The sequence below is a fragment of the Pyxicephalus adspersus genome, chromosome Z (genome assembly GCF_032062135.1).
Source record: "Pyxicephalus adspersus chromosome Z, UCB_Pads_2.0, whole genome shotgun sequence".
In the NCBI taxonomy this organism is placed as follows: domain Eukaryota; kingdom Metazoa; phylum Chordata; class Amphibia; order Anura; family Pyxicephalidae; genus Pyxicephalus; species Pyxicephalus adspersus.
Genome location: NC_092871.1, coordinates 63,826,839 through 63,851,426, shown reverse-complemented (window position 1 = coordinate 63,851,426; position 24,588 = coordinate 63,826,839). Strand labels below are relative to the sequence as shown.

Here is a 24,588-nt window from a genome sequence, read left to right as displayed (position 1 = left end):
GAGGTGATGAAATTTATTACTGATATAAACAACATCTCCCCAGGTAAGTCTTCTGCTTCTTGAAGTCAAAAGAAGGCCTGATTGCCCCGGCCCAGCGTATTTTCTGGTCTCCCATCTCAGTCAGCCTCTTGGGCAATTTTAAGTGCTTACAATAGGTGGACTGGGAAATGAGAAGCTATGGATTGCTCCAGTGCATCCTAACTCCATGTTATGGAGCTCTTCCCATCCTTTAGCGGACTCAAATTTCCTGGCCTCTATGCACTTCACTAAATGCATCTGGACATTCTAAAAGGGGATGTAAATTGATATTAAGTCTCTACCTAATTTTTGTACAAATCTCAGCTAGCTTGACCCAACATATGAAACAACCATGGTGTTCTAAACGGTTATTCTGTTTTGGTCATATATCCAACCCGGTTACTAGAGTTACTAACATTTGCAGATCTGCAGGATAAATTTAGATTCCCCTCCTAGGCTCTCCACAGCTATCTTCAAAAAGGACATTAGGCCAAAAATTTGACTAAAAATTTTAAATTCCCAGCTCCTACATCATTTGAGCAAGTTTGTGTCGAAAGCCCCTTCCGTAGGGGTCTAATCTCCGAAATGTTCCAGATAATGAATACTGGCCCAGCTGTGCCATTTACTAAACATGCACACATGCATAAATGGGAGACCATTCTGGGTAGAGAGCTACCAATAGAACTCTGGCAGGTTATCTGGAATAGAGCCCATAAAAGCTTGGTGTGCAAGTTACATAAAGAAAATGTATATAAAATTCTCATGCACCGATACTATACACCAGATAAATTACATGCTATGTATCTTACATTAGCAATCCGTGATGGAGATGTGGTTCTCGGGTCAGAACGCTCTTTCATATACTATGGACATGCCTGAGGATTGTGCTTATCTGGGTGGATTGCCATATTATGTATTTGTTTTTTGATCTGCTTGTTGTCTTTTTCTCTGTGTACAACCTGATGCATTAACTACCCCATATTTATGTCCCTGTTCTTTATTATGGTTAAATAAAAATCTTTAAAAAAATTTAAATTCCAAAGAGTTCAAAAATATCTTTTCTCCTAAGATTTTGTGAGTTTTTTTGTAATTTGCATGCTTTGCAATTTTGGTGGACTGCTACCTAGATTTTAATCCTCTATGGATACAACTAATCTTTGAAAAAATGTAAATACCGTGTTCTTGTTACACCTCTCCATAGCTCTCTGATGGGATAGTTCGTCAAGTTGTCGGTCCAATATTTCCTTCTGCTTGAGCACAGAGGGATCCTGAGAAGCTTTGTCTGAAGAAAAAATAAATAGTAGATTGTTAGCTTGTATGGACAGGACACCAAAAATTGTTTTTTGATTGCATTTTACAGCATTTTTTAAACTTTATTTCTGAATTGACTTTTCCACACTGCCTTTATCCTTTACATGATTCTAGCAACTACATGGATTTGAGTACAGGCATCTGTCAATTTATACTGCATAGTGCAGGTAAGTGCTTGCCCCCAAATCTGTCTGTTTCTCTTTCAGAGTTTAATAGTGAAATTTCCCAGCTGTAGTCCATCTCTATCATTTTTTAAAGACCTTAAACAAGGTGTAGTGCCTGCTGCAAAGTGTGCTACCTGGCAAGTATATCTCAAAAGCTGAGCCTTCAGGCCTGAAAGCCATAGGTCACAGTTTTGAATCTAAGGAAGGTGGCAGGGAAAAAATGCAATTAGAAACAGATATGGTCATTCCAATAACCAATGCTGACATGAAAAAGAAAAAACTACAAACAAACAAATGATTTAAAATGAAAAGCTAAAAAAAATAAGTTAATTTGTCTATTTATTGTAATATTCTAACAATGGCACTCACTTATTCTGTAGTTCACTTGGCAGTCCAGGCTAAATTTCACAACGTCAGGGGAAATTGTTTTCTCTGAGCCTAGCCTAACCATGCTAATATCACCACAGTTCCCTGAAAAATAAGGAACATTACACTTAGTACTAAGGAAAACAAACAACACAAGGCTAACATTTTCAGCAACATACACCAAACTCCCAACAAAACAATGCCACTTAATATACATAAAAAAAAAACAAAAAACAAACAAACATACACCTTTTTAAACATTTGTTTATACTGAACAGAGAAGGAAAAAATGAGGTTTGAGGCTCTAAGGTTGTTTGAAATTAATTATGTATTCATGTGCTTACAACTCATACACAATTATTTGTATTCATCAATTAAATCATATCCCCACTTTTGTTAAATCCACAGAACTGGGATATCAGGTACTAAACAACGATACTCTAACAAAAGAGAGGAGGGTAGCCGTATTGATCGTATATGTCCTGACGTGTTAGGCCACAATTTGGCTTCTTCAAGGGTACATTATTATATACGTAACATATATGAGATAACATATATGTTCCAATGTTAGCATCAAACGTATATAAAAGCATAAACATTGATAAAGTTAAACAAAGCAATATCTTAAAGGCTTAATATAAATTTTGAACAGTAAATTATACAATCATTTCAAGATTTTTTATATAGTGCACATAATAAACTTTTTTGTATATGTAGATAAGTCATCAGATGAATAGATATTTATCTACCTTATTCTATACCATATCCTATATACTCCAGAAAAAAGTAAGCTAACCAATATGTAAGCATACATAAATTCCCCTAATATAAACATATGAGGTATGTAACCAGATATATATACCACTAAGATAAACTCTATACTTACAACATAACTACAATATATTACTTTGGGTTCTATTTATTAGCATCTCCAGCCGAACAAAACTATCAACAAATCTTGTTGATCCATCATTAGATACTTACAAGACCTTGATACTCATCACTCTAATGTAAGTAATGCCTTTTTATATTCCTACTAGACAAATATGATATCAATTTATATGTGTGACTAATATTATTATAAGCACAATATTCATTTGATGAACTATTTACATATAGAAAAATATGTTATGTTCACCATCTTATAGATCTTGAAGTGATTGTATAATTTACTGTTCACCTACTGTTCAATAGCTTATATTAAGCCTTTAGGATATTGCTGTGTTTAACTGTCAATGTTTATGCTTTTATATACATTTTATGCTAACCGTGGAACATATATGTTGTTATCTCAAACATGCAGACTGCACAGTCCGTATACAATAATGTACCCCTAAAGAAGCCAAATTGTGGCGAAACGCATTGGAACTTATACAATCAATATGATTACTCTCCTCTCTCTTTTGTTAGAGCACTGTTGTATAGTACCCGATATGCCAGTTCTGTCCAATTTAACAAAACTGGGGATAATATTTAATTGATGTATACAAATAATTATGTATGAATTGTAAGCACATCAATAAATAATTTGTTTTAAACAACCGTAGAGCCTTAAAATGCTTTATTTCCTTCCCTGTTCAGTTTAAACGTATTATTTCTCAAAAGAGGTTGGTTTCTACTCAAAAATCTCACGGAAAAGAAAAGACCCATTTATTTCTTTTACTAATTTGTCACATATTTACAATTATGTCATCCTAAAAAGTCAAACTGCCACTGACAGATAACATTATTTGCATCTATCGCTGTGATCTAGTCAGTCCGTTACAACACTAGAGGTAAATGTGTAAAGCAAGCCGAGGTAACCCTACCCAGAGTATTCTTCTTGTCACGACAATTTTCCTTGAACACCAATATGATCTTTTTCATGAGATCATCCAAGGCAGCATTGGATGGGGCACAAACAAGTACTCTGTTTCTCTTGGTCTTGGCATTGAAGTTTTGATCACCAACATTGCTCTGCTTAGTTAATGTTAAACATAATAGTCAGTTTTGTTTTTAGGTTTATGGTACATACAGGTGTAGAATATGACAAGAAAAAAAACAAAAAAAAAAACAAAAATAAAAACACAACAAAAAGACAACAAGATGAATTAAATAGGAATTACAGTCACCACACGTAAACATATTGCTGCACATGTACCCCAAAAGTTTAATACAAGTCAAATAAGGGTACTTACATTTAAAAATATAAATCTTACATTTAAGGAAGTAATAGTAACTATAAGGTTGGATAATTTTTTGTGTCTTGTATATGTTTCCAGAATAAAGCTTTTTTTTTTTTGAAGGGAATTTTTAAATTTTGACATCCAAAAAACCAACAGAATACAAAAAAGAAAGTAAACAAACTAATTGGTACACACAGCCTTTGGGTAATAATTCACCAGGCAGCACATCATTAAACGGCTTCTCGGAAGTCAAAAAATTTGTTTTGATATTATAACCTTGGAAAAACAAGGACAAAGGAAGGGTGTCAAGAAAAGAGGAATAAAGGAAAGAGAAGGAGAGGGAAAAGGAAAGAAACAAGTCTCCAGTAATACATTTAATGACCGTTTCGTATACTCAAGCTAACAAGATAACCCAGAACAATGCATATAACCTTCCAGAATAAAGAACAAAAATAGGATTATTGCGGACATGAGAGTTATTCTGCTGACCAAATAAATTGTTCCCAATAGAACCATGAACACGTGTGTTGTTAACTTAAGATGGTTCATCATTCGCCAACAAGTCCTCCATGACCCTGATATCATTTACTCTATTTATCAATTGTTTCACTGACAGTGGCCCTGTCTGTTTCCACAAAGCAGGGATACACATCCTAGCAGCATTTAATAGGTGGCGAATTAAGCAAGAGCTATACTTTTTCCTGGACATGGTGGAGATGTAAAGCAAAACAATCTTCGGTTTACCATGTATAGATATACCAGTGAGATTCCTAACAACATCTGCTCTCTCCCAAAAAGACTAACAGTGAGCAGCTCCAGAATATATGTAGCAACGTACCCCAATCCATCCCACACCGCCAGCAGAGAGGGCTAACATCTGGGTACATTTTAGCCAGAACCACTGGTGTTCTGTACCATCTTGTGAGTATTTTATAGCTTGTTTCCTGATACCGATTACTGATGGAGGCCTTATGGCCGTAACAAAACCGTTGCGCTCTCTTATGTTCAGAGAATGACATCTAAAGTTCCCTTTCCCATCCAGCTACGTATACAGGTGTTTGACCTGAGTAATGTGAAAGCAGCAGAGGATATGAATATGACAAGGCAGCCCGCACAGGGCCCACTGCTGCACAAGAGCGTTCTAAGAATGTAAAGGACCTATCAATTTGTTGCGGGACAGGCAAAGATCCCAAAAATGTTTTAGGCTGCAATGTCCTCCGGGGGCCCAAATCTGGAAGCGAGTAGTCATTTTGCAGTTGTGACACAGTTAACCATGCATTAGCAGAAATAAACTGCCCTATCCGTTCTACTCCCAGCTGTCTCCAATGTCGAAATATAGTGTCTGTAAAACAAGGGAAGAATGCCGGGTGGCCCAACACGGGGGACAGTGGGGACGGATAGACCTCAACTTTAGTCACTCAAATACTTAGTAACCACCCGTACAGTTTCCACGACAATGGGGTGCTTTCTGGACTGGACCCTAGAATAAGGTGGCCAGAATTGAGCTTTAAAAATAAATTGGGGTGTAAAATATTGCATTTCTTTTCTGACCAGTAACTTAAGTTTTGCTAGCACTACAAATATGTGTATTTTTCTAGAACAGCGTTCTCCCTAGACAAAATTTTCTGGATAGATTATTTCCCTTCCTGTCCAGGTAGCTGGCCGTCATTACACAGCCACTCAGTCTGGACTTTGTGCAAAGTCAGTGCGTCTGGGAGGTGTCATGTCTGCTTGAAAGATCAGGACCATGTATATAATATTACAATGTATGTATTGGGTTTATTTAAGAAGTTTTATTGTTAAAAACTTTTGAAAAGATGAACAACATTGGAACAAACGGTTCCATTTTTTTCAGCAGTAAAGCTGCAGCAGTTACAACCTGATATTACCAAGTGCAGTTGGTCGTTAGCCCTTGGGAGTGATAATTTATAGTTCTGTTTTTTTTTTTTTTTTTTTAAACAAATATATTATAATTATTTATGTGTAACTATTGGTACTTTCAGAATTTTAATTATTTTACCTCTTGCAAAAACAAATAAAAGGAAATTTATTGTCATCACTACGCTGTATCAGATTTTCCTAAACTGTACAAGATTACCTACCTCCATGAGAATTTTATGAAGCAGGCCAACAATAGTCTTTGATTTTCCAGTGCCTGGAGGCCCATGGATCATACAAATTCTGGGCAATCTGGGGTGCAGTTTTACCATGGCATAGGCCTTCTCAATGGCATTTCTCTGATCACTGTTGTACTCTCTTGAAATGTGCATCTGGAAAACCACATGAGGAGAAAGGTACCTGTCATTTGTACATCACTGTACATTTCAATTTCCATTGAACTGTTTGTTTTTTTTTAAAAACATTTCTTGTTGCATGTAATCAAGTTTATGCTGTGGGATGGGATTGAACATATATTGTCATTTTAAGGTCACCAAAGAATACAGCGAGTTTCTGGATATCATTTATATCCTATTATTGTTGTCACCAGATTCCTATAATCCAGCTTGCTGATTCTTTGATGCCAATTTCTAACAAACCAGTAAAATACTGACTTACCAAGCTGCTAATATTTTGAATTTCATCCCTTGGAAGGAATTCATTTGGGGTAGGGTTGATAATAGGCTTAAATAAAGGGCTTCTCTGTAGCTGAACCAAAGCTTTGAACTGCCTCTGAGTGGTTATCAGGCTGCCAATCACTGCACAACGAACTTGCTTTTTGCAGTATGGCAAAAGATTTCCATAGGTGTGAATGCTAAGCTCACATAAAGTGTACTGTTCTTTCTCCACTAAAAGACAGAGAATGCATTATTTTAATAAGGTTATACAAGATTTCAGCAACAGATTCTTGCAAGATAACCACTTGGTACTTACACGTCTGTGTGTATTGGGAACGCATGAAGCGTGAAACATGTCCAGTGTGGTAATCTGGATGTCCATGAGAATCACGCTCTTCACTGGGTGAAGTGCCTGGACGCTTAGGCACTAGCAGGAATACAAGATCGCCCTCTTTCGGCAACCACTGCATATTTAAATCCAAATTTCGAATCCAAACTAAAGGAACAAATATACAGAAGATATACAGAAGAAGAGTGCCAATATAAATAGACAACAGTTCTGACCACTTGGAACTTAGGAAGAACCTGTGTCTCTAAACTAAAACTTGGACTATTGAATTAGAAAGGAATTATGGTTGGTGTACAATCAATTTGTCGGAAGAAAACATATTGAAGGAAAAATGCTAATCAAGAGTTGATCAATGGTAAAGTACTGGCCACATACCCTGATATCAGTAAAAGTAAATGAAACACAAAAGAAAGACAGGCTTTTTGTTATGCGGCAATGTATTGAAAAAACATATTGCATATCATAAAGTGAAAATAATTCCGTTTAACTGGAATATTGATATAGTCATTCTTGACAACCAACAAATAAGTTTTGATGTGGTCACCCCCACAAAATTCTGTAGAGGTTTTTTTTTTACCTAATACCCTGTTTCCTCTATAATAAGGCACTGTCTTATATTTTTTTGAAATGCCAAAATATGCCCTAGGTCTTATTTTCAGGGGGATGTCTTATTTTTCCATGAAGAACAGTACACATTTATTGTTGAAAATCACTCATGTGTCATTGATTGTACCCTTCTGATCACTCTGTGCCATTCATTGTCCCCTTCTGATCACTACCGTATGTGCCATTGATTGTCCCCTTCTGATCACTCTGTGCCATTCATTGTCCCCTTCTGATCACTACCGTATGTGCCATTGATTGTCCCCTTCTGATCACTACCGTATGTGCCATTGATAGTCCCCTTCTGATCACTCTGTGCCATTCATTGTCCTCTTCTGATCACTGACTCGCCGGGTAACAGACTCGCAGGGATCAGCAGCTTGCTTGTCCTTTGAAGTTACTTTCAGTTTCACTCTGCACTGCAGCCAGCATCGAGGAGTCACACAGAGGCACACAGTATCAGGTATCGGAGGATGTCTTATTTGCGGGGGGCGCTTTATTTTAATTGTTTGAGCAAAAATCTGGGGGTGGATTATTTGATGGGGATGCCTTATCGGGGAAACACGGTAGCTAGACATCGAAACCCTAGCAAATATGCAGCAATTAAACATTCAGTGTCCCAACGTGTTTTGCCACTGGGGGCTTAATCAGGGGTCTTGAGGAAGGTCAAGAGTAAGATGTAGAATCGCTGGCTGCATATAAACAAATCATATTCATAAACATCATAAATGTAGAACCAATAGTAGAGAAGTCACATTAAATATTGGTAGTGCTTATATTTAGCAAAGAATTGTTTTACCAAAGTATTATGTATAGTTAGTAATCAATTTATATGCAAATTTTACAACTGTAACCACAAAACAGGATAAGGTAATATTTTGAATAGGTCATCAAATAAGAACTAAAGAGATGCATAAATGAGTGTTCAAGTAGTTTTAAAGTGTATATTTTTTCTCCATAAATGTACTTATGTTGATAAAATGATCAGGGGAAAAAGAGGAGGACACAAGGGGATTCAAAAGAGGTGTGCAATGAGAGTGACATTGTCCTTTAAAATGAAGAAAATATATATGTACATGTTTGAGTCATAGTGTACAGTAATTTGATCTGCTATATTGATACTGGGGTGAAGGAAGGGTTAATTTATTATATGAGTATTATATAAATACATAATAAATTCCCTTGGGAACATATTTAATCTTTGCTGGCCAAGATACCTTACAAGGATAACTATGATTATTAAACTGCTTTCCATACCCCCCCAATTTTTTATAGAAAGTCCCCTAATTTTCCTTTTTTATTGATAAGTACCCTAAAATAATTAGTACCATTCAGGCAGCAACCTGAATCACTGTAAACCAGCCCTATCAGTAGTTTACATATGGCCTTACTTGTATATAATCAATTAATATTCCCCCATATATCCCAATAGCTCAGTACAAATGTTATTACAATATTTGTCATTACTGAGCATTATGATTCAAAACATATATATTCTCTTTATTTTAGATTGTGGTGTCACATTCAGTGTGCACATCCCATTGCTCCTTTTTTCCTAGATTTCTAGATCAACACAAGAACGCTTGCTTCTTACCTTGATTGGAGAATTACGCCGCAAATGATTATGTGCATGTATTTATAAATTACTCATATAATAAATTTACCCTTCCTTCACCCTAGTATCAATATAGTAGATCATATTACTGTACACTATGACTCAAACATGTACATATATCTTTTCTTCATTTTAGACGGCAATGTCATGCTCATTGCACACCTCCTTTGAATCCCCTTGTGTCCTCCTCCTTTTCCCCTGATCATTTCATCAAAGTAAGTAAGTACATTTATGGAGAAAAAAATTACACTTCTAAACTACTTGAACACTCATTTATGCATCTATTTAGTTCTTGTTTGATGAACGTTGTATATATAATTTTTTTGGTAGCATTGGACCTATTCATAATATTACCTTATCCTGTTTTGTGGTTACAGTTATAAAATTTGCATATAAATTTATTTGCATATAAATTTATTACAGACTATAGATAATATTACTTTGGTAAAACAATTCTTTGCTAAAAACTATTAAGCACTACCAATATTTAATTTGATTTCTCTACTATTGGATCTACATTTATGATGTTTATGTTTATATATATGATTTGTTTAAATGCACCCAGCGACTCTACATCTTACTCTTGACCTTTCTCAAGTCCCCTGATGCCCTCAGTGACGAAACGCGTCGGGACACTGAATGTTTAATTGCCGCAAGATTGCTAGGGATTTTATGTCTAGCTATTAGGTCAACAAAACCCTTCTCTACAGAATTGTGGGGGTGACCACATCACAACTTATTTGTTGGTTAGTTGTGAAGAATGACTATATGAATATTCCGGTTCAACGGAATTATTGTCACTTTATGATATGTAATATGTTTTTTCAATACATTGGCGCATAACGAATACCCTGGCTTTCTTTTGCGTTTCATTTACAATCAATTTTTCTGTTAGCAAACAACAGAATGGTAGAGTGGAAGGATGAGGTCAGAGCCAGTCAGATTCCACAAATACACTTGTGCTGACAAGGAACACATTCATAGAAGAAAAAAGCAGAACTGAACTCTGTGTGTGTATTTTCTAATCACTGTCCAATCACGGGACAGGACCAAGGAGTTGCGCTGCATTGCTTAACTGCAGTAATCAAAATAAGGTCACCAACCTGGCTGTGTGGTCCGTCAGCAATTTTTAAAATTCAGGATGCACAAAACTATACAGGACAGCCGTTTTCATGGAGTTTAGCTTGAATACAAAAATATGCATTTCTGGAGTTTGTAATACAAACACCCTTCAAACATCCCCTGGGCCAGCCACATCTTTAGAAACTAGTTAAGGTTTGTTGAAAACCAATTTGATCTTTCAACTCCCTATTAAGTGATGCCGAGAGATGACTGACCAGAAGCTGCACATTTGACAACAGATATTTGGAGGAAAGATTTTACAAATAAATCCTATATTTAATCTATCTTACCTTGGAATTCACCTCTGTTCATCTGTCTTTCAGGGAAAAAATTTTGCAAGTGGAGCTTACAAATGTGGTAAGTGAGTGCAGGTCGTTTTACTGCCCATTCCTGTGCCAGCTGTAAGATAAAAGTAAAACAAATACATGGATATCTCCCTGCAGCTTACCAGATGTAGAACTGTCTGTCTAGAAAATAAGATTTTTTTTATACTCATTAAAAAGTTTTTCTTTGGAGTGCATTTAGGGCACAAGAAGTGTAGCACTTTTCAGGTTTACTGCTGTCTCCAAGAGAAAAGGACACTGACAAAAAAAAACAATAAATAAAAATAAACTAGTCTAGCCCAGGATAACCCTCTTACTACCAGCAGCCTGAACTCTGGTAGCACAGCATTGGAAAAAAGGGGACTTTCTTGTTCATGGAGGGGCATAGGAAATTGTGTACTTTCCATATACCCAAAAGCAGTTCAACTGACAGATGACAACAGAGCAAACCAAATTAACGGGCCCAGAAAAAAAAATAAAAATGGGGGTGTTGCCTACAGTACAAGAGTAAACTAAATAAACTTAAAGGCAAAGTTGGCTTTGAATAACGTTTCATTGCAGAAACTCCCATCAAAGTTCTGTCTCTGCCAGAGGATTTTTGCATATGGGAGCAACCATTTTATCAACAGGATGCAAGAGGGGTCCACACTCAGTAACTTTCACCTGACATGCACAACAAAATCTGGGGTAGATAAATAAACCTGGTTGATAGAACCAATTGTCCACACTTGAGACAAGCTTGGCAAACAGGATTAGAGCATAAAGACTGACTCAGAATAATAGTATCAACTGCTGGTTCAAAGAGACATTGGGCCAGATTTATTAGAGCTTGTCAAGGCTGGGGAAGATAGACTACAATGGGAGAACCTAGGTGACTGCAATGGGAGAACCTAGGTGATCCAACAAACCAGCCTTGGGGAGCTTAAATAAATCAGGTCCATTATCCCTCTATGGACCATCCAAGTCACATGATCTATAGACAAGCCCTTTACCTGTCATTAAAAAAGGGTATATTTATAATATGATGCACACTTGTCTCTCACACAGGAAAGCAGTAGAAGCTGCAGCAGGTATCTTCACTCTACCTCATCAACAGTCTAATGGTCTACAAGCGTTATCAAGCCCTCTCCCACTGATCTGTGCTGTCAAAGATTCTCTCAGACATTTGCTCATCAAGTCTAGACTAGCAATTTTACCATTCAAAATCACTTGCAAAACAGTAAACATTGGACTATTTGGTTTCATTTACAATCATTCAAACAGCGGTGGTGAGGACACTGCACTTTTTTTTTTTTTTTTTTTAAACGCAACAGCATTTAGGGGCAGTTTACCATCCTTGGTACCTCCATAAAATTTGAATAGAAACTTCCTGCAAAGGCTTATGATTCTGCAAACAGGAGTTCTAAATGGCTAAAGCCTAAGTGGGAAAACCCTTAAAAACTAAGTGGGAGTTTTTTTTTGTCAAAATGGCCAGCGGGGCTACATGCTACATGGGATAGTCAGGTATGGAAGGGAATGGGATTCAGTTGCAACAGACCTGGTACTTGAAAACTGGCCAGGCAAATTCAACTAGGGACAACAGTACACAAATACAAAGAATGCACCGCTCTAACTAGGGTTCGCCTGTTTTTTTACAATGTAAGAGACAGTGTTACATCTATATCTAATCATCAATATAATGCCAACATGTAAAACAGCATGTATATTTAGATACATTTTGGGCATATTTGTAAAACTCATCCTCAAAATGTGGATTGCAGTACTAAGCAGTGCCACACATTTATTATGTACAGCACTTTACACCTGGGAGAAGCAATTATGTAACAAACTGGTAATAAGAATATACATTGAAATCACTGGTCCTTAGCAGGTTTAAACGTTAGGTATATAAAACCTCAGATAAACAACACCTTGCATATTATTATTAACTAGTATTTATATAGCGCCGACTTGTTACGCAGCTCTTCAAAAAAGTCCATTGTCATGTCAGAAACTGTCCCTAAACGGGGCTCACAACCTAATAAATAAATGACACAGTGTTATATACAACAAAGACTAAGTCCTAATGCAGTAGCAGTGTATGCAAATTTAAGTACACTTCTACCACTTGGAAAAAAGAAAGTAAGTTGCAGCCAGATATATATATATTATATATATATATATATATTCTATACAATTTAAAAAAAAAAGAAATGAAAATAAAGTATTTTACCGATTCAAATGCATTCAGGAGCATCAGCGGGCAAAAGACATTGAAGTACTCATCATAATCTTTAAACGTGAGTGGCACCTTTAGCAACGGCAAACTACAAAGTTGGTTGGGGGTCCCAAACAGTGAAATGTTGTCAAACATATCAAAATTCCAGTTCAACACTTCCCTTATCAGCCAGTTCTGGTCCTGATGAGGTGTTCGAAAGGGAGAATAAGGATTTTTTCCTGTTTCTTGAACAGAAGTGTACCTTCCCGTTAAAGGGATGTTTTGGTTGATCGGAGGTTTCAGCACATTACTTGCATTCTGAGATACAGGGGCCCTGATAGACTGAAGCATAGGTGATCTAGGTAACAATGGTTTTACAGACTGAATTTTAGCCTTTGTAGTAGGCGGCTGCTTTGAGAGGCTTTCAAGATCTTTTGTTAAGTTGGCAGTCCGCGAGTTTGTTCCAGAACTATAAACTTTAGCAGTTGAAAATCTGGGTGGTATTTGAATAGATGGGGGCAAGCCAGGTCTAGTAAACACATGACCCTCTTTATTCTCAAGGGCTGAATGTATAGGGCAACTATCTGTAGAAAAACGGACAAACTGTGTACAGTCCTTAAAACTGCATTTAGATTTGGATAGTTCAATCACCTGAGTAACTGATGCAGACTGATTAACCACACCAGATGTACATCTATCTTCAGGTGTGCCAACATTTATTTCAGTCTCCAACTGTGAACACAAAGTCATATCAAGTGGATCTGCCTGTGTTAAAAACAAATCATCATCCTCATCATCATTGGCATTGTCATCATTGGAATGAGCCACAGTAAGTGGCAAAGTAGACGGAGAACTGTCCACCTTTAATGAATTAGAACATGGCAATTTTTTGGCTACAGGATGGGCATCAGTTTCAGTATCTTTATTTTCAGAAATGCTTGTACAAAGTTTATTGGAATCCACAATGTCATGTCCCTGAAGTTCATGTTTCCTTGGCCTCTCTCCTTTCTCTGTTCCTTTAAATTCAACTGGAAGAGATGCCCGATTCCCTGGCTTGTGTCCACTTTGCTTTTTTGGCATACCTGTATTTGTGCCCCCTTTTCCAGAAGCACTAGTCAGTTGCTTTTTCTCTGTGTCTTTAGGCCTGGACTGTCGATAAAACTGTCGCTCCTGACAAGCCAACAACTTTTTATTACCTTTTACTAAAAGTGACATTGGAGAAATAAGCTTTGATTTAGGCTTTTTGGTATCTACAAACCCCACAGATTTGCCATAATTTCGTAGTTCAGCCAAACTATCAAGGGATCGTTGGGATAGGTCAAAAGCTTTGCGGGGAGCTTTCTTCAACTTTAGTTTTTCGACAGTTGAGGTTGGCTCGGGACACTTGTGTATTTTCTTTGGTGGTAGCACAGCATAGGACGCTTTGCCTGGACTTTCATTGTTCTGAACATGTGTCTGTGCTTCTAAAGGGCTTTTAGATTTTGTTTTGCTAGTTAGTGGTTTATTTTGTGTTGCTGGAGCTTCTGTTTTTTTACTTTTGGCAAGTAAAGAAAGTGGTTCTTTTAACAATTTGAGCTGTTGATTTTTAGGATCTAATTTAGTTGCAGGCTCATTGGATCGCTTTCCATAATTTTTACTGGAAACTATAGCCTCATGTAGTGATTTAACAACATGCTCTCTTTTAAAATGAGTGTTTGCATTAGAAGATGATGATGCTTTAAAATGCTGATCTGCATCTTCTGCGGACATTTCTATCAATTCATCAGAAAAGTAGTTTGTGTCATACCCACACGGAATAAAATCATTGTCTTGTTCAAAGTTCTCAATATTGTTGGCTTCTTGTTTTGTAGACTTAGTTTCCTGGATAGAATCAGATTTCTTCTCCAACTGCGAGTCACTCCATACAGAATATACGTCATCCTCAGTTTCAAATTCAAAACACTGAGAACCACATTCATCAAAACTTTGATCGACTGGCTTAGACCTAATTTGTTCTGGCCTCCATAGTGGAGTCTCTGTAATATCCTGACCAGTGTCTTGCTTTTTTATTTTAACAGATTTGTAGGAAGGTTCTTCCTGGTCAGAGTCTTCTGAGATGGTAATGATTTGACTTAATTCAGTTTTGGAGATAAAATCCTCATCCCTTAAAGCTCTGGTGGTCCCTTTGACTTTTCTTTCCATAGAATAAATATCAGGTACATCAGTGACTTGTTGATTTGAATCAGTGGAATTTGAACAAGATAACTTTTTGGAACTTTTCATTAAAAGTTTCTCTTTTACCAAAGACAAGGGGAGAGCATCATCATTAGTTTCACTGTCCATTACACAGTCAGCATTGCTTTCTACAAAGCTGGGAGATCTGACCTTCATGACCTCTTGAAATGCTCTCTTTATGGGGCAGACTGCATTGTTGTTTTCCAAAGACAGTCTTTGAAGTTGATCGCTTACTGGAAGCTTGTCAACAACTGTCTGACATTTGTTTACACACTCTTTGAAAACCTTAGTCAAGGGTATGTTTTCATCACTGTCGCTTAAATCACCTTCATTACCATACCTTTTTGCTTTAAAAAACAAATCTTTTTTCTCTTTAAATATCACATTATATGGTTTGGGGCTACCTTCACTGCTGCCCATTTTGGATTTCAATCCTGTCAGAAGTTTGTTTGATGCCTCTTTGGCAGAAGTTGAAGTTCCACTATCATCTAACTTTTCATTTTTAAAATGTGCATCAAAGTGTGAACTACAGCCAGGAATGGAATAAATAAATGTGTCAACATTCACAATTTTATCAGGAGGCTCTTTTTTACTAATATTTTTTAATGGTTCTCTACATTCAAAGGGATGAACAGGAACATCAGGTGAGATATAAGGAGAAGCAATGATAGATCCATAGCACTCCTCATCCATTATTTCTGTCTTAATAAAGGGTACAGTCTGGGCCAGGCTTGCTGGGTTTGGATCATCAGAAGAACTAAGAATGTTGGATGTCTTGTCCTTGATACATTTAATTATTTGAGTGAGACAGGTTTGCAATCCTTGAACCTCGGTCTTGCTAAGATCTAAAGTCCTGAATAGATTTCCTCTAATAATCAAGTTGAATTTGTCTAGATATTGCTTGCAAGCTGCCTGCTGCCCCAGCTGATAACCTTCTCTTAAAAAGCTCCTAATTAACTGCATGCAAGCAAACTGCACAGAGTTAGGAGTGTAAGAAGTAGGGGAGGAAGGCAACGTAGAGGTTGACATAATTCTTGCGCTTTTGATGGGAAGCAGGGCACACCTAACAATGGCTTCAACCCACTTGTGTGAGCTGATCCAAAGAAAATGAAGGCACTTTTTACTTCGATGCAGTTCAATGATAGAAACCAAAACCCTGACAAAAAATTCTGTTACTTTGTCAGACTGGTTGCATGGCTGAGTAAAGACACCCTTTATTTCTGAGGTCAAGTGGTGAATCACTTCCACAATGTAGGCAACTCCTAGGTCTTTAAGGCCCATGACAGATTGAACATAAGGAATGAACCACAGAAAGGTGCTATTGTGGACCCGCATATCTTGTCCAATATCAGATTGGAGTAAGTTAGCAAGACTCTGCATATCTTCATACATGTTAGGGCAATAGTCTGGGCAAATCGCACTTTTCCAACCAGTTTCCTACAAAACAAAAAAAAGAAAAATCACAACAAAAAGGGTACTTATTCCTTTGTAGTTATATATAAATGTTATATTTTTTGGCCTTAAACAATAGTCATTTATTTAGTTAGTATTGTTTACTTGAAAATATTTTTTCCTAGAAATAAGTAGCTCCAATTCATAATTGGGCAACAGAAAGTCTGCTAACAAGCCAGGAATCTTTTGTATTGCTATGACTTTTTTTAATTTTTTATCTCTGTTCTTCTATCTCCTCCTCTTTTAACCACCATCTGACCTTGCTCTAGTGTTTGCTGCATTTATTTAGTCTAGACCAGCCTTTCTCATACTTTTCACTTAGAGAAAGCCCTTTTCAAGTCTTGGAAAGCACTTTCTAAAACTAATTTAGGACCAGCAGGAAAAAGTCCTCTTACATTGGGGTAAGAATGGCACCCTTCCAGACCGCTAAAAAGATCTCTTGGCAGAGCCACCGGAATGACACCATAACCTTGACCCCAGACTTAGGTAAGCAAATATCTTTTGGGATTAGTCAATGATGTGAAATTTTAGTTATAAAGTTTTTATCTACTTTAATGAACTGCAAATCTTGGTTTTGCAAAAATGTTGTGTATATTATAAATGAAAAACCAGGAAAGCAGACAAATATGGCAGACAAGCAAATATCTTTTCTAACCAAACTATGCGACACTGTTAAAAGTAACCTCCAAACAATAATACTGTTATATAATGTTAAGCCACTCTGTGTGTTCATAAACCTGAACAGTGATATTTGTGTCAAATGAATTACCAGTACAGGGTAATACAATGACTAAAATGCTGTTAGATTACCTTCTATTATTCCCCAAGAATTGCAAACTGTACTCACAAACATATCTAATGTATAGATTTTGAGAATATCTAAAGAACTGTTCAAAAGTTTTGAACACATGCGGAAAAAATGCTGTGAAATAAAGATGCTTTCATAAATAATGCAAAGAAAAGTTAATAAAACACAGTTACATCAATATGTGGCGCATTCCCTTGGCTTTAAAACAGATATAGCTCTGGTATACAAATTAAGTACTTCTGTGGGTAAGTTGGATCAAACATCAAAGAAAACTAGCCACCATTCTTTGGTTCCAGGATAGTGATAGCCCTGGCTGTCAGAATGTTGGTTAAGGGCGTGGCCTGCTGTGTGCCATACCTCAGTTCAGAAGATGATGACACCTAGTGTTTGGAATAACTAGTTATCGCTTGGGATTACTACATTCCACTCAACAACCAAATAGGGTAATGTTCTGCAATTCTGTCCAAGCACCTGTACACAATGTACTGCCTAACAGCCACTGCTTTTCCAGGATGCAAGGAACCACCTATATGCACCAATTACGTAGTTTCAATACCAGCATACCCACATAGTGCCAGTGAACCTGTAGTAGCAAGGAAGATACTCAAGTAAAGAGTGCAACTCACTTGCACCGTCAGGATGACTAGACCCCATCAGCCTGACAAGCTAGCATCCCATCATAAGGATTCTCCAAAAGACAGGAAGCATGAAATGTCTCTGAAGTGTCGGGAGTGAAATTGGGAAAATTGGAATGCCTTAAAAGAGGCTACCATCATGCACTCATGCAGAAAAAGTATCAGACGGCTCCAACCCAGAACAATTTATATCGGAGACCAAAATATTTAATACAGGGACTAGCAGTTTAGGGGATATCTAAAGTAGGGAGGAGAGGTCAAAAGGCAGGGGCACAAACTGGAAGTGTAGGGGCCCCAACAGAAAAAACAGAAATCATTTATGAGTAGAACCTTTATTTTCTGAAGATAGATAATGCACATTTGACATTTGTCACTAGAACTGATGAATGGAAGTATTGGATGAAAAGTTTTTATTTTGTGCCCTTTTTAAAAAATGTCTTTTTAAGTAAACTTGCCAAGCAGAAGAACGGTAACATCAAGGTGTTTGTCTAAAACAGGAGGCTTTGCGGGATTAAGAACAACTTGAATTAGGAGCTTATCTGTGTGACAGTTCTCAAGGAGATAAGTCATCCTAATATACTACTACAGCTAGTCCCCGGGTTAAAGGACATCCCGCCACAAATCTTTTGCTAAACACAGCTGAGACTGAGCTCTTCTGCAAGCTCTTGTAACTTTTAATGACCAAGACAAACTCTTTCTTTTTGCATATCAAAGCACAGCTTGCTTCAGAAGTTATTGAATGTCTACGCTCCATAAAGTTTTTTTTTGCTTTGTTTATGATTAACTCAGTGAGGATTTTATACTGTAACTGACACCACACTACCTTATATGTTTAAACAAAAAAATGGAAAATAATGTTCCTGTTTGGACTTACATACAAATTCAACTTAGGAACAAACCTACAGTCCCTTTCTCCTATGTAACCCAGGGACTACTTGTACTAATAATACTATACTACTTTGGAAAAAGATGATAATGGAGAAAAAAACAAAAAAAAACAAAAAACAAACAAACACACATATTTTACCAGCTGGATATTAGCAGATAGGAGAGCAACAAAGTGAGCAACATCGATGACCTTTTATTTTTTACAGGGCTGCTACCCAGACAAGCATATCACAGAAAGTATATTTTGAACTATTTAGTATTTTTTTTAATCTTTTTTTAGCAAAACACATAATGACAAAGATTGTAATGCGTTATTTTATTGTTGGCGCTTTGTTTTGCATGTTGAAGTACATTTTTTGGAGTATGAGAGGTGGCTGGACAAAAAAGCAACATTAAAATGATTTTAAAAGCCATCACACTTGGAAATGGATATATGGTTATCTAGTTGCACTACAAAACTAAAAAAGGGAAAAGGTATTCATTTTGTAGATTGAAAACTGAAAAAGTTCTTTCAATGTTTTTTATTTCTGTGTCAACTTAAGGAAGGGGGGTGTTTACAACTGTCACCAGAATTAGAGAGATCTTCCAGAGGGGAAAAAGAAAACAATGGTTTCTTGTAACCCTCTAAACAGAAAGATTGGATCTTCTCCCAGTAAGGCAGCAAAATAAAGAAACCAAAAGTCTAAAAATTTTACCAACTCTATCCAAATGCAGAAAAAAAGTTGGCTGCAGTTGGTTAAGATTTAGTAAGAATAAACAATGCTTATGCACCAAAAATAAACAATAATCCATTTTTAAAACACAGACGATTAATAAAACTAGAGACAATCAATAGAAAGGGATGTAAGCACTTTACCTTTTTTAATTTTTCACTGTTAAAACTGTACACAGCCTGGCTGCATGTCACTAAATCATTGTCGTCTGGATCAGGTTCAGTCTTTGTTGTCCTGATAGAAAAGCATGACAAGAATACACACTTCAGTACAACTACTTATACTGCAAGTCATTTCTAAATAAATAAATACATGAATTCACTTAAAGTTACCTAACGTTAGGATTTTGTCTTTTGTATTTTATTTTCTAAAACTATTGTTTTTAGAATCAGCTTAAAGATACATCTACACCGGTGTTTAAACGCAGCATCTTTTGTAAAAATGCCCATAAACACATTTAAAAGTGGTACAAAAACAGTCCATGTAAATGTAGCCCCGCTATGTATCTGTAAGGAAACAGAATGCAGGCACACTCCAAGTTGTGTTCCTTTAAGAAAATAGAGATGGCTTCAAGTTTCTAATCTGAGCCATTGTAGCTTTTCTGGAAGAAAAATACACAAAGTCAAAGCGCATACATTTCAGTGGTGCAACCCTGCAGTCTGGAGTATCCACAGATGCAATTACTACAGAATGAAACAGTAGGCAATCCAAAGTAGCGCATGTAGCGTCTTCACCTCTTGACATTGATAAGCACAATAGCAGCTGCAATGCATCTTGATCTGTATACAGCGATGCCTCGGCTAACAAAGATAATTTGTTCTGGAACCACATTTGTTAGCCGAAACGTGATTTCCCGTAGGTTTCTACAGAAAATCTTTAAATTTGTTCTGGATGCTGCCCACAGTTTAAAGATGTGCATTTTACTATTTTTATAAAACCTAATAAAAAAGGTCATAAACTCACCAAAGACTGAGATCAACAGCTTGCCAATTAAAGCTTACCAACATATTATTAGGCAGTGTTGTGTCAGTTACTGTATAAAATCCTCACTGTGAGTTAATCAAAGAGCAAAAAAAAAAACTGAAGCCTATACATTTATTTATTAACTTTCACAGCAACTTGTGCTATGATACTGGGCTGTGGAGTCGGAGACAATTTTGGGTAACTGAAGTTGGAGTCGATAAAAATGTGCCGACTGCGACTCCTGATAAATTTAAATTACAATAAAAAAAATACAGCAAGTTCAAATGTTCTATTTCACGAAACAATAGTCATATTTAGGTACTTCTCTGATGTAAGAATAAAGCCCAGAGCATAGTTGTATTTCCACTAGAGTGAAGTTCAGCTGAGCTATTATACAACCTGACATTCACATTATTGTAATCTGGACAAAAAGTGTTTTCATTTTATTTCAGATAAAATTTGTTTAACAAATTCATTTGAGTGTAAACAAGTGTAATGATTTAGGTGAAGATGAATGCTATGACCTGGTGTGTTCAGGTGTCCTGTCTGCACTTTTCATATATGCTCCTATCAAGAGCTGAACTTTAACATAATTTTGCACACCACCTAATACTAGGAAGTTAATTTAGTGGTACCCTTGGCCCTGGAGCCTCCCACTGCCCTGTCTTCAGCAGTAAATCAGAAAACAAAGATAAAGCCAGCAGTGTCTGTTCAAATTCCTCTGTATGCAAAAAAGGGTTTAGAAGAACTTGGAGGAACAGCTTTTTGAATTCAAGTGTAAGTGGTCATGTTTATTTTTAAAACTGCATGGCTGCTTGTGTGTAGTACATTAGAAGGCTGTGTGCATGTTTGTGGATAAAACTGCAAGGCTATGTGTATGTTTGTGTGTATGGTGCAGGAATGTATGAATGTTTGTGTATAGTGCATATTGTGTGTATGTTTCTGAGTAAAATGTAGGGCTCCGTGTTGTGTGTATAGTATATATTTTTCTGTATAGGACAAATTATGTCTAAGTTTAGTGCAGGGCTATAGCTTATTTGTGTGTATAGTGCCGTGATGTATGTATGTATGTATGTATGTATGTATGTAAGTTAGTATAACATTTTATATTTATATTTTAGTTAAAGCCCCCCATTCACAATGGCAAAAAGTCTGTCAACAAACACGATAAAGTCTGCTGTTTATGAGCACTTTACATTATCAAATGATGGGAAGCATTTCTTCTGCCAATGTATTCTTGAAGATTATATTGAAAAACAATGTGATGCAAAAATTAGCAGTTATTATTATTATTAAACAGGATTTATATAGTGCTAACATATTACACAGCGCTGTACATTAAACAGGGATTCCAAATGACAGACTAATACAGACAGTGATACAGGAGGAGAGGACCCTGCCCTGAAGAGCTTACAATCTAGTAGGTGGGGGAATTCCACACACAATAGGATGGGAGATATGTAGTGGTGGTAATTAGTGGTGGTTTCAATTGACAAAAGACGGGTAGGCAAGTTTGAAAAAATGGGTTTTGAGCGCTCTTTTAAATGAGCAGAAAGTAGGAGCAAGCCGAATAGGATGGGGAAGACCATTCCAGAGAGTTGGAGCAGCTCTAGAGAAGTCTTATAACCTCATCACACGCACGGTTACGAGTGTTGAAGTCATTAGTAGGTCATTGGAGGAGCAGAGAGAGCGGCAGGGGGAGTATTTTTTAACCATGTCAGAAATGTAAGTGGGACAATAACTGTGTAGGGATTTGAAGGCAAAGCACAGGAGCTTAAGGGGGAGTATTTTTTAACCATGTCAGAAATGTAAGTGGGACAATAACTGTGTAGGGATTTGAAGGCAAAGCACAGGAGCTTAAATTTGATTCTAAAGGTGAAATGGAAGCCAATGGAGAGAACTACAAAGAGATGCAGCGGAAGAGGAGCGGAGGGAAGGATGGATGAGTCTGGCTGCAGCGTTCATGATAGATTGTGGAGGAGAGAGTAGGGTTAGTGGAATACCAGCGAGAAGGATGTTACAGTAGTGCAGACGGGAGATAAGAGCATGTACAAGGAGTTTGGTGGTCTCAGGGGACAGGTAGGTAGGGGCAGGTTTTTGGAGATGTTGCGTAGGTGAAAGTGACAGGACCTGGAAATGTTCTGAATATGGGGGGTAAAGGAGAAGCCCGAGTCAAAGGTGACACCAAGACAACGTGCCTGAGGGGAGGGCCGAATAACAGTGTTGTTAACAGATATAGGTCAGAGGGGGAATTGGAATTTTAGGGGGGGATGATGATGAGTTCTGTTTTATACAGGTTGAGTTTCAGGAATCGGTCAGACATCCATGAGGAGATGGCTGACAGGCAGCATGAGACCTTATACAGGACTGAGGGAGAAAGGTCAGGGGTGGACAGATAGATTTGAGTGTCATCAGCATACAGATGGTACTGTAAGCCAAAGGAGGATATGAGACTACGAGAAATAATCTTGTTTGGTGACAGTGAGCTCTGTGTTAAAGCTTTGAAGCTTGGCTTTGTAGTCCATGAAGTCAGCGCTGAGGCCAGATTTCCTCCACTTGCGCTCAGCTGCATGAACAGACTTTTGTAGCCGTTTGGTGTGGTTGAGCCAGGGTCGGGGATATGCAGGGCGGGGGTAGCGGAAGGTGGCAGGAGCAACACTATCGAAAGCCAGGGAAAAAGAGTGGTTTAACATGATGGCAGCTTCGTCTGGGGAGGTGATTTTGGAGAGGGAGGGGGTTAGGGACGCAAGGCAGTTTGAGAAAAGGTTGTGGTCAAGGTTACAGATATCTCTCTGCAGTTTCAGTGGGTCTAACAAAAATGCACCTACAAGTGCATCAAATTTGAAAGGACACTTGCAGCATTTTCATCCTAAAGTGTTAGAAGTTGTAAATGAGAAAGATATCAATGAAAATAATCCATCTACCTCTGGGATAAAAAAAATGTTCAAAAATCTACTGGGGACAACTAAAAAGATTCTTTATATCTGACAAAGTTACCATAACAATGTTAGATTTGCTGATGAAAATAATAAAACAATAACGCAAACCTTGGGAGTAAAGGACACCCAGGCACATCACACCAGTGACTATCTTAGAAGTTAGTGGAGGATGATGTTCTAGAAGATTTTGAAATTAAAAAGGAACAGGTTCTATGTATTGTGACAGATAATGCCTCCAATATGTTGAGCACCAATGAGAAAATTAATACAGTAGAAGAAAGTGAGACAGATATTAAGGGAAAACAGTTCTGCAAGTATTGAAGAAAGTGAAAGCGAAGAGAATAGAGTCATTTTGGATAACATTGTTGAAGAAGCATCTAAGCATACTACTATTCAACATATGCGTTGTGCTGTTCATACTCTGCAACTTGCAAAAAGAGATGGATTGAAAGATAGTCATGTAACTACTCTAATTGGCAAATTGAGGCAAGTAACTGTTGCACCCGAGGCCCCTAAAACAGATGCCATTTTGAAGACGTGCAGGAAAAGGAGCCATTTTGGCTCAAACAACATGCTGGGGAAGCACTTTTTTTGATGGTAAAGTGTTTGCTTAAATTAAAAGACTTTCTTAAAGAACTGGACAATGAAATTGTTTTATTAACTGAAAGCCAGGGGACACAAGTAAAAGCACTGGGAAATCTACTTTCTAACCCCTTTACTGTCCCCAAGAGTTTGCAATTTGCAGATTTAACACCTGGTAAATTCTTCTTGAAATTAAAAAGCTTGATATATTGCCTGAATAAAAGTGGAGGGTTAATAGCTCATGGCATTGTATCTTCAATGAAAAAAAGAGAAAATCTCTTACTGGATAATCAAATCTTGTTAGCTGCTATTTATGTTGATCCAATGACCAAAATTTTGTTGAGGGATGACCAGACTGATACTGCAAAAAAGGCCCTCTTTGATGCAGCAGTTCGCATGAAGGGATTGCTACCTGAAACACCACCATTGGATGAAGCTATAAGCACTGGTAACTCAGGATTTTCCTCTTCAAATGAAGAATTAGACTGATTCCTACTTGGACAAAATGGAACTTTCAACAGTAAAGCGATTTCTCATATGCATGAGAGTCAAACAACCAGAAAATGTCCAAATAAAAAGATTCCAGCAGGAGTTTTTTTAAAGAAT

At 37.2% G+C, this 24,588-nt stretch overlaps 1 protein-coding gene across 6 annotated transcripts in view; it reads right to left on the bottom strand.

Moving 5' to 3' along the window:
- The window catches only part of SETX (senataxin), a 63,770-nt gene that overhangs the window by 17,553 nt on the left and 21,629 nt on the right, over positions 1-24,588 (bottom strand). For 4 of the 6 annotated variants that reach the window (XM_072429476.1, XM_072429475.1, XM_072429478.1 and 1 more), the window contains exons 9-17: positions 19,642-19,732; positions 12,804-16,439; positions 10,559-10,667; positions 6,896-7,075; positions 6,581-6,810; positions 6,127-6,294; positions 3,668-3,818; positions 1,863-1,964; positions 1,194-1,300 (exon numbers count right to left, since the gene is read on the bottom strand). In XM_072429476.1, coding sequence (XP_072285577.1) covers positions 1,194-1,300; positions 1,863-1,964; positions 3,668-3,818; positions 6,127-6,294; positions 6,581-6,810; positions 6,896-7,075; positions 10,559-10,667; positions 12,804-16,439; positions 19,642-19,732 — 4,774 coding nt within the window. The remainder of the gene's footprint in view (positions 1-1,193; positions 1,301-1,862; positions 1,965-3,667; positions 3,819-6,126; positions 6,295-6,580; positions 6,811-6,895; positions 7,076-10,558; positions 10,668-12,803; positions 16,440-19,641; positions 19,733-24,588) is intronic. The other 2 variants (XM_072429479.1, XM_072429480.1) reach the window with 2 other exon arrangements.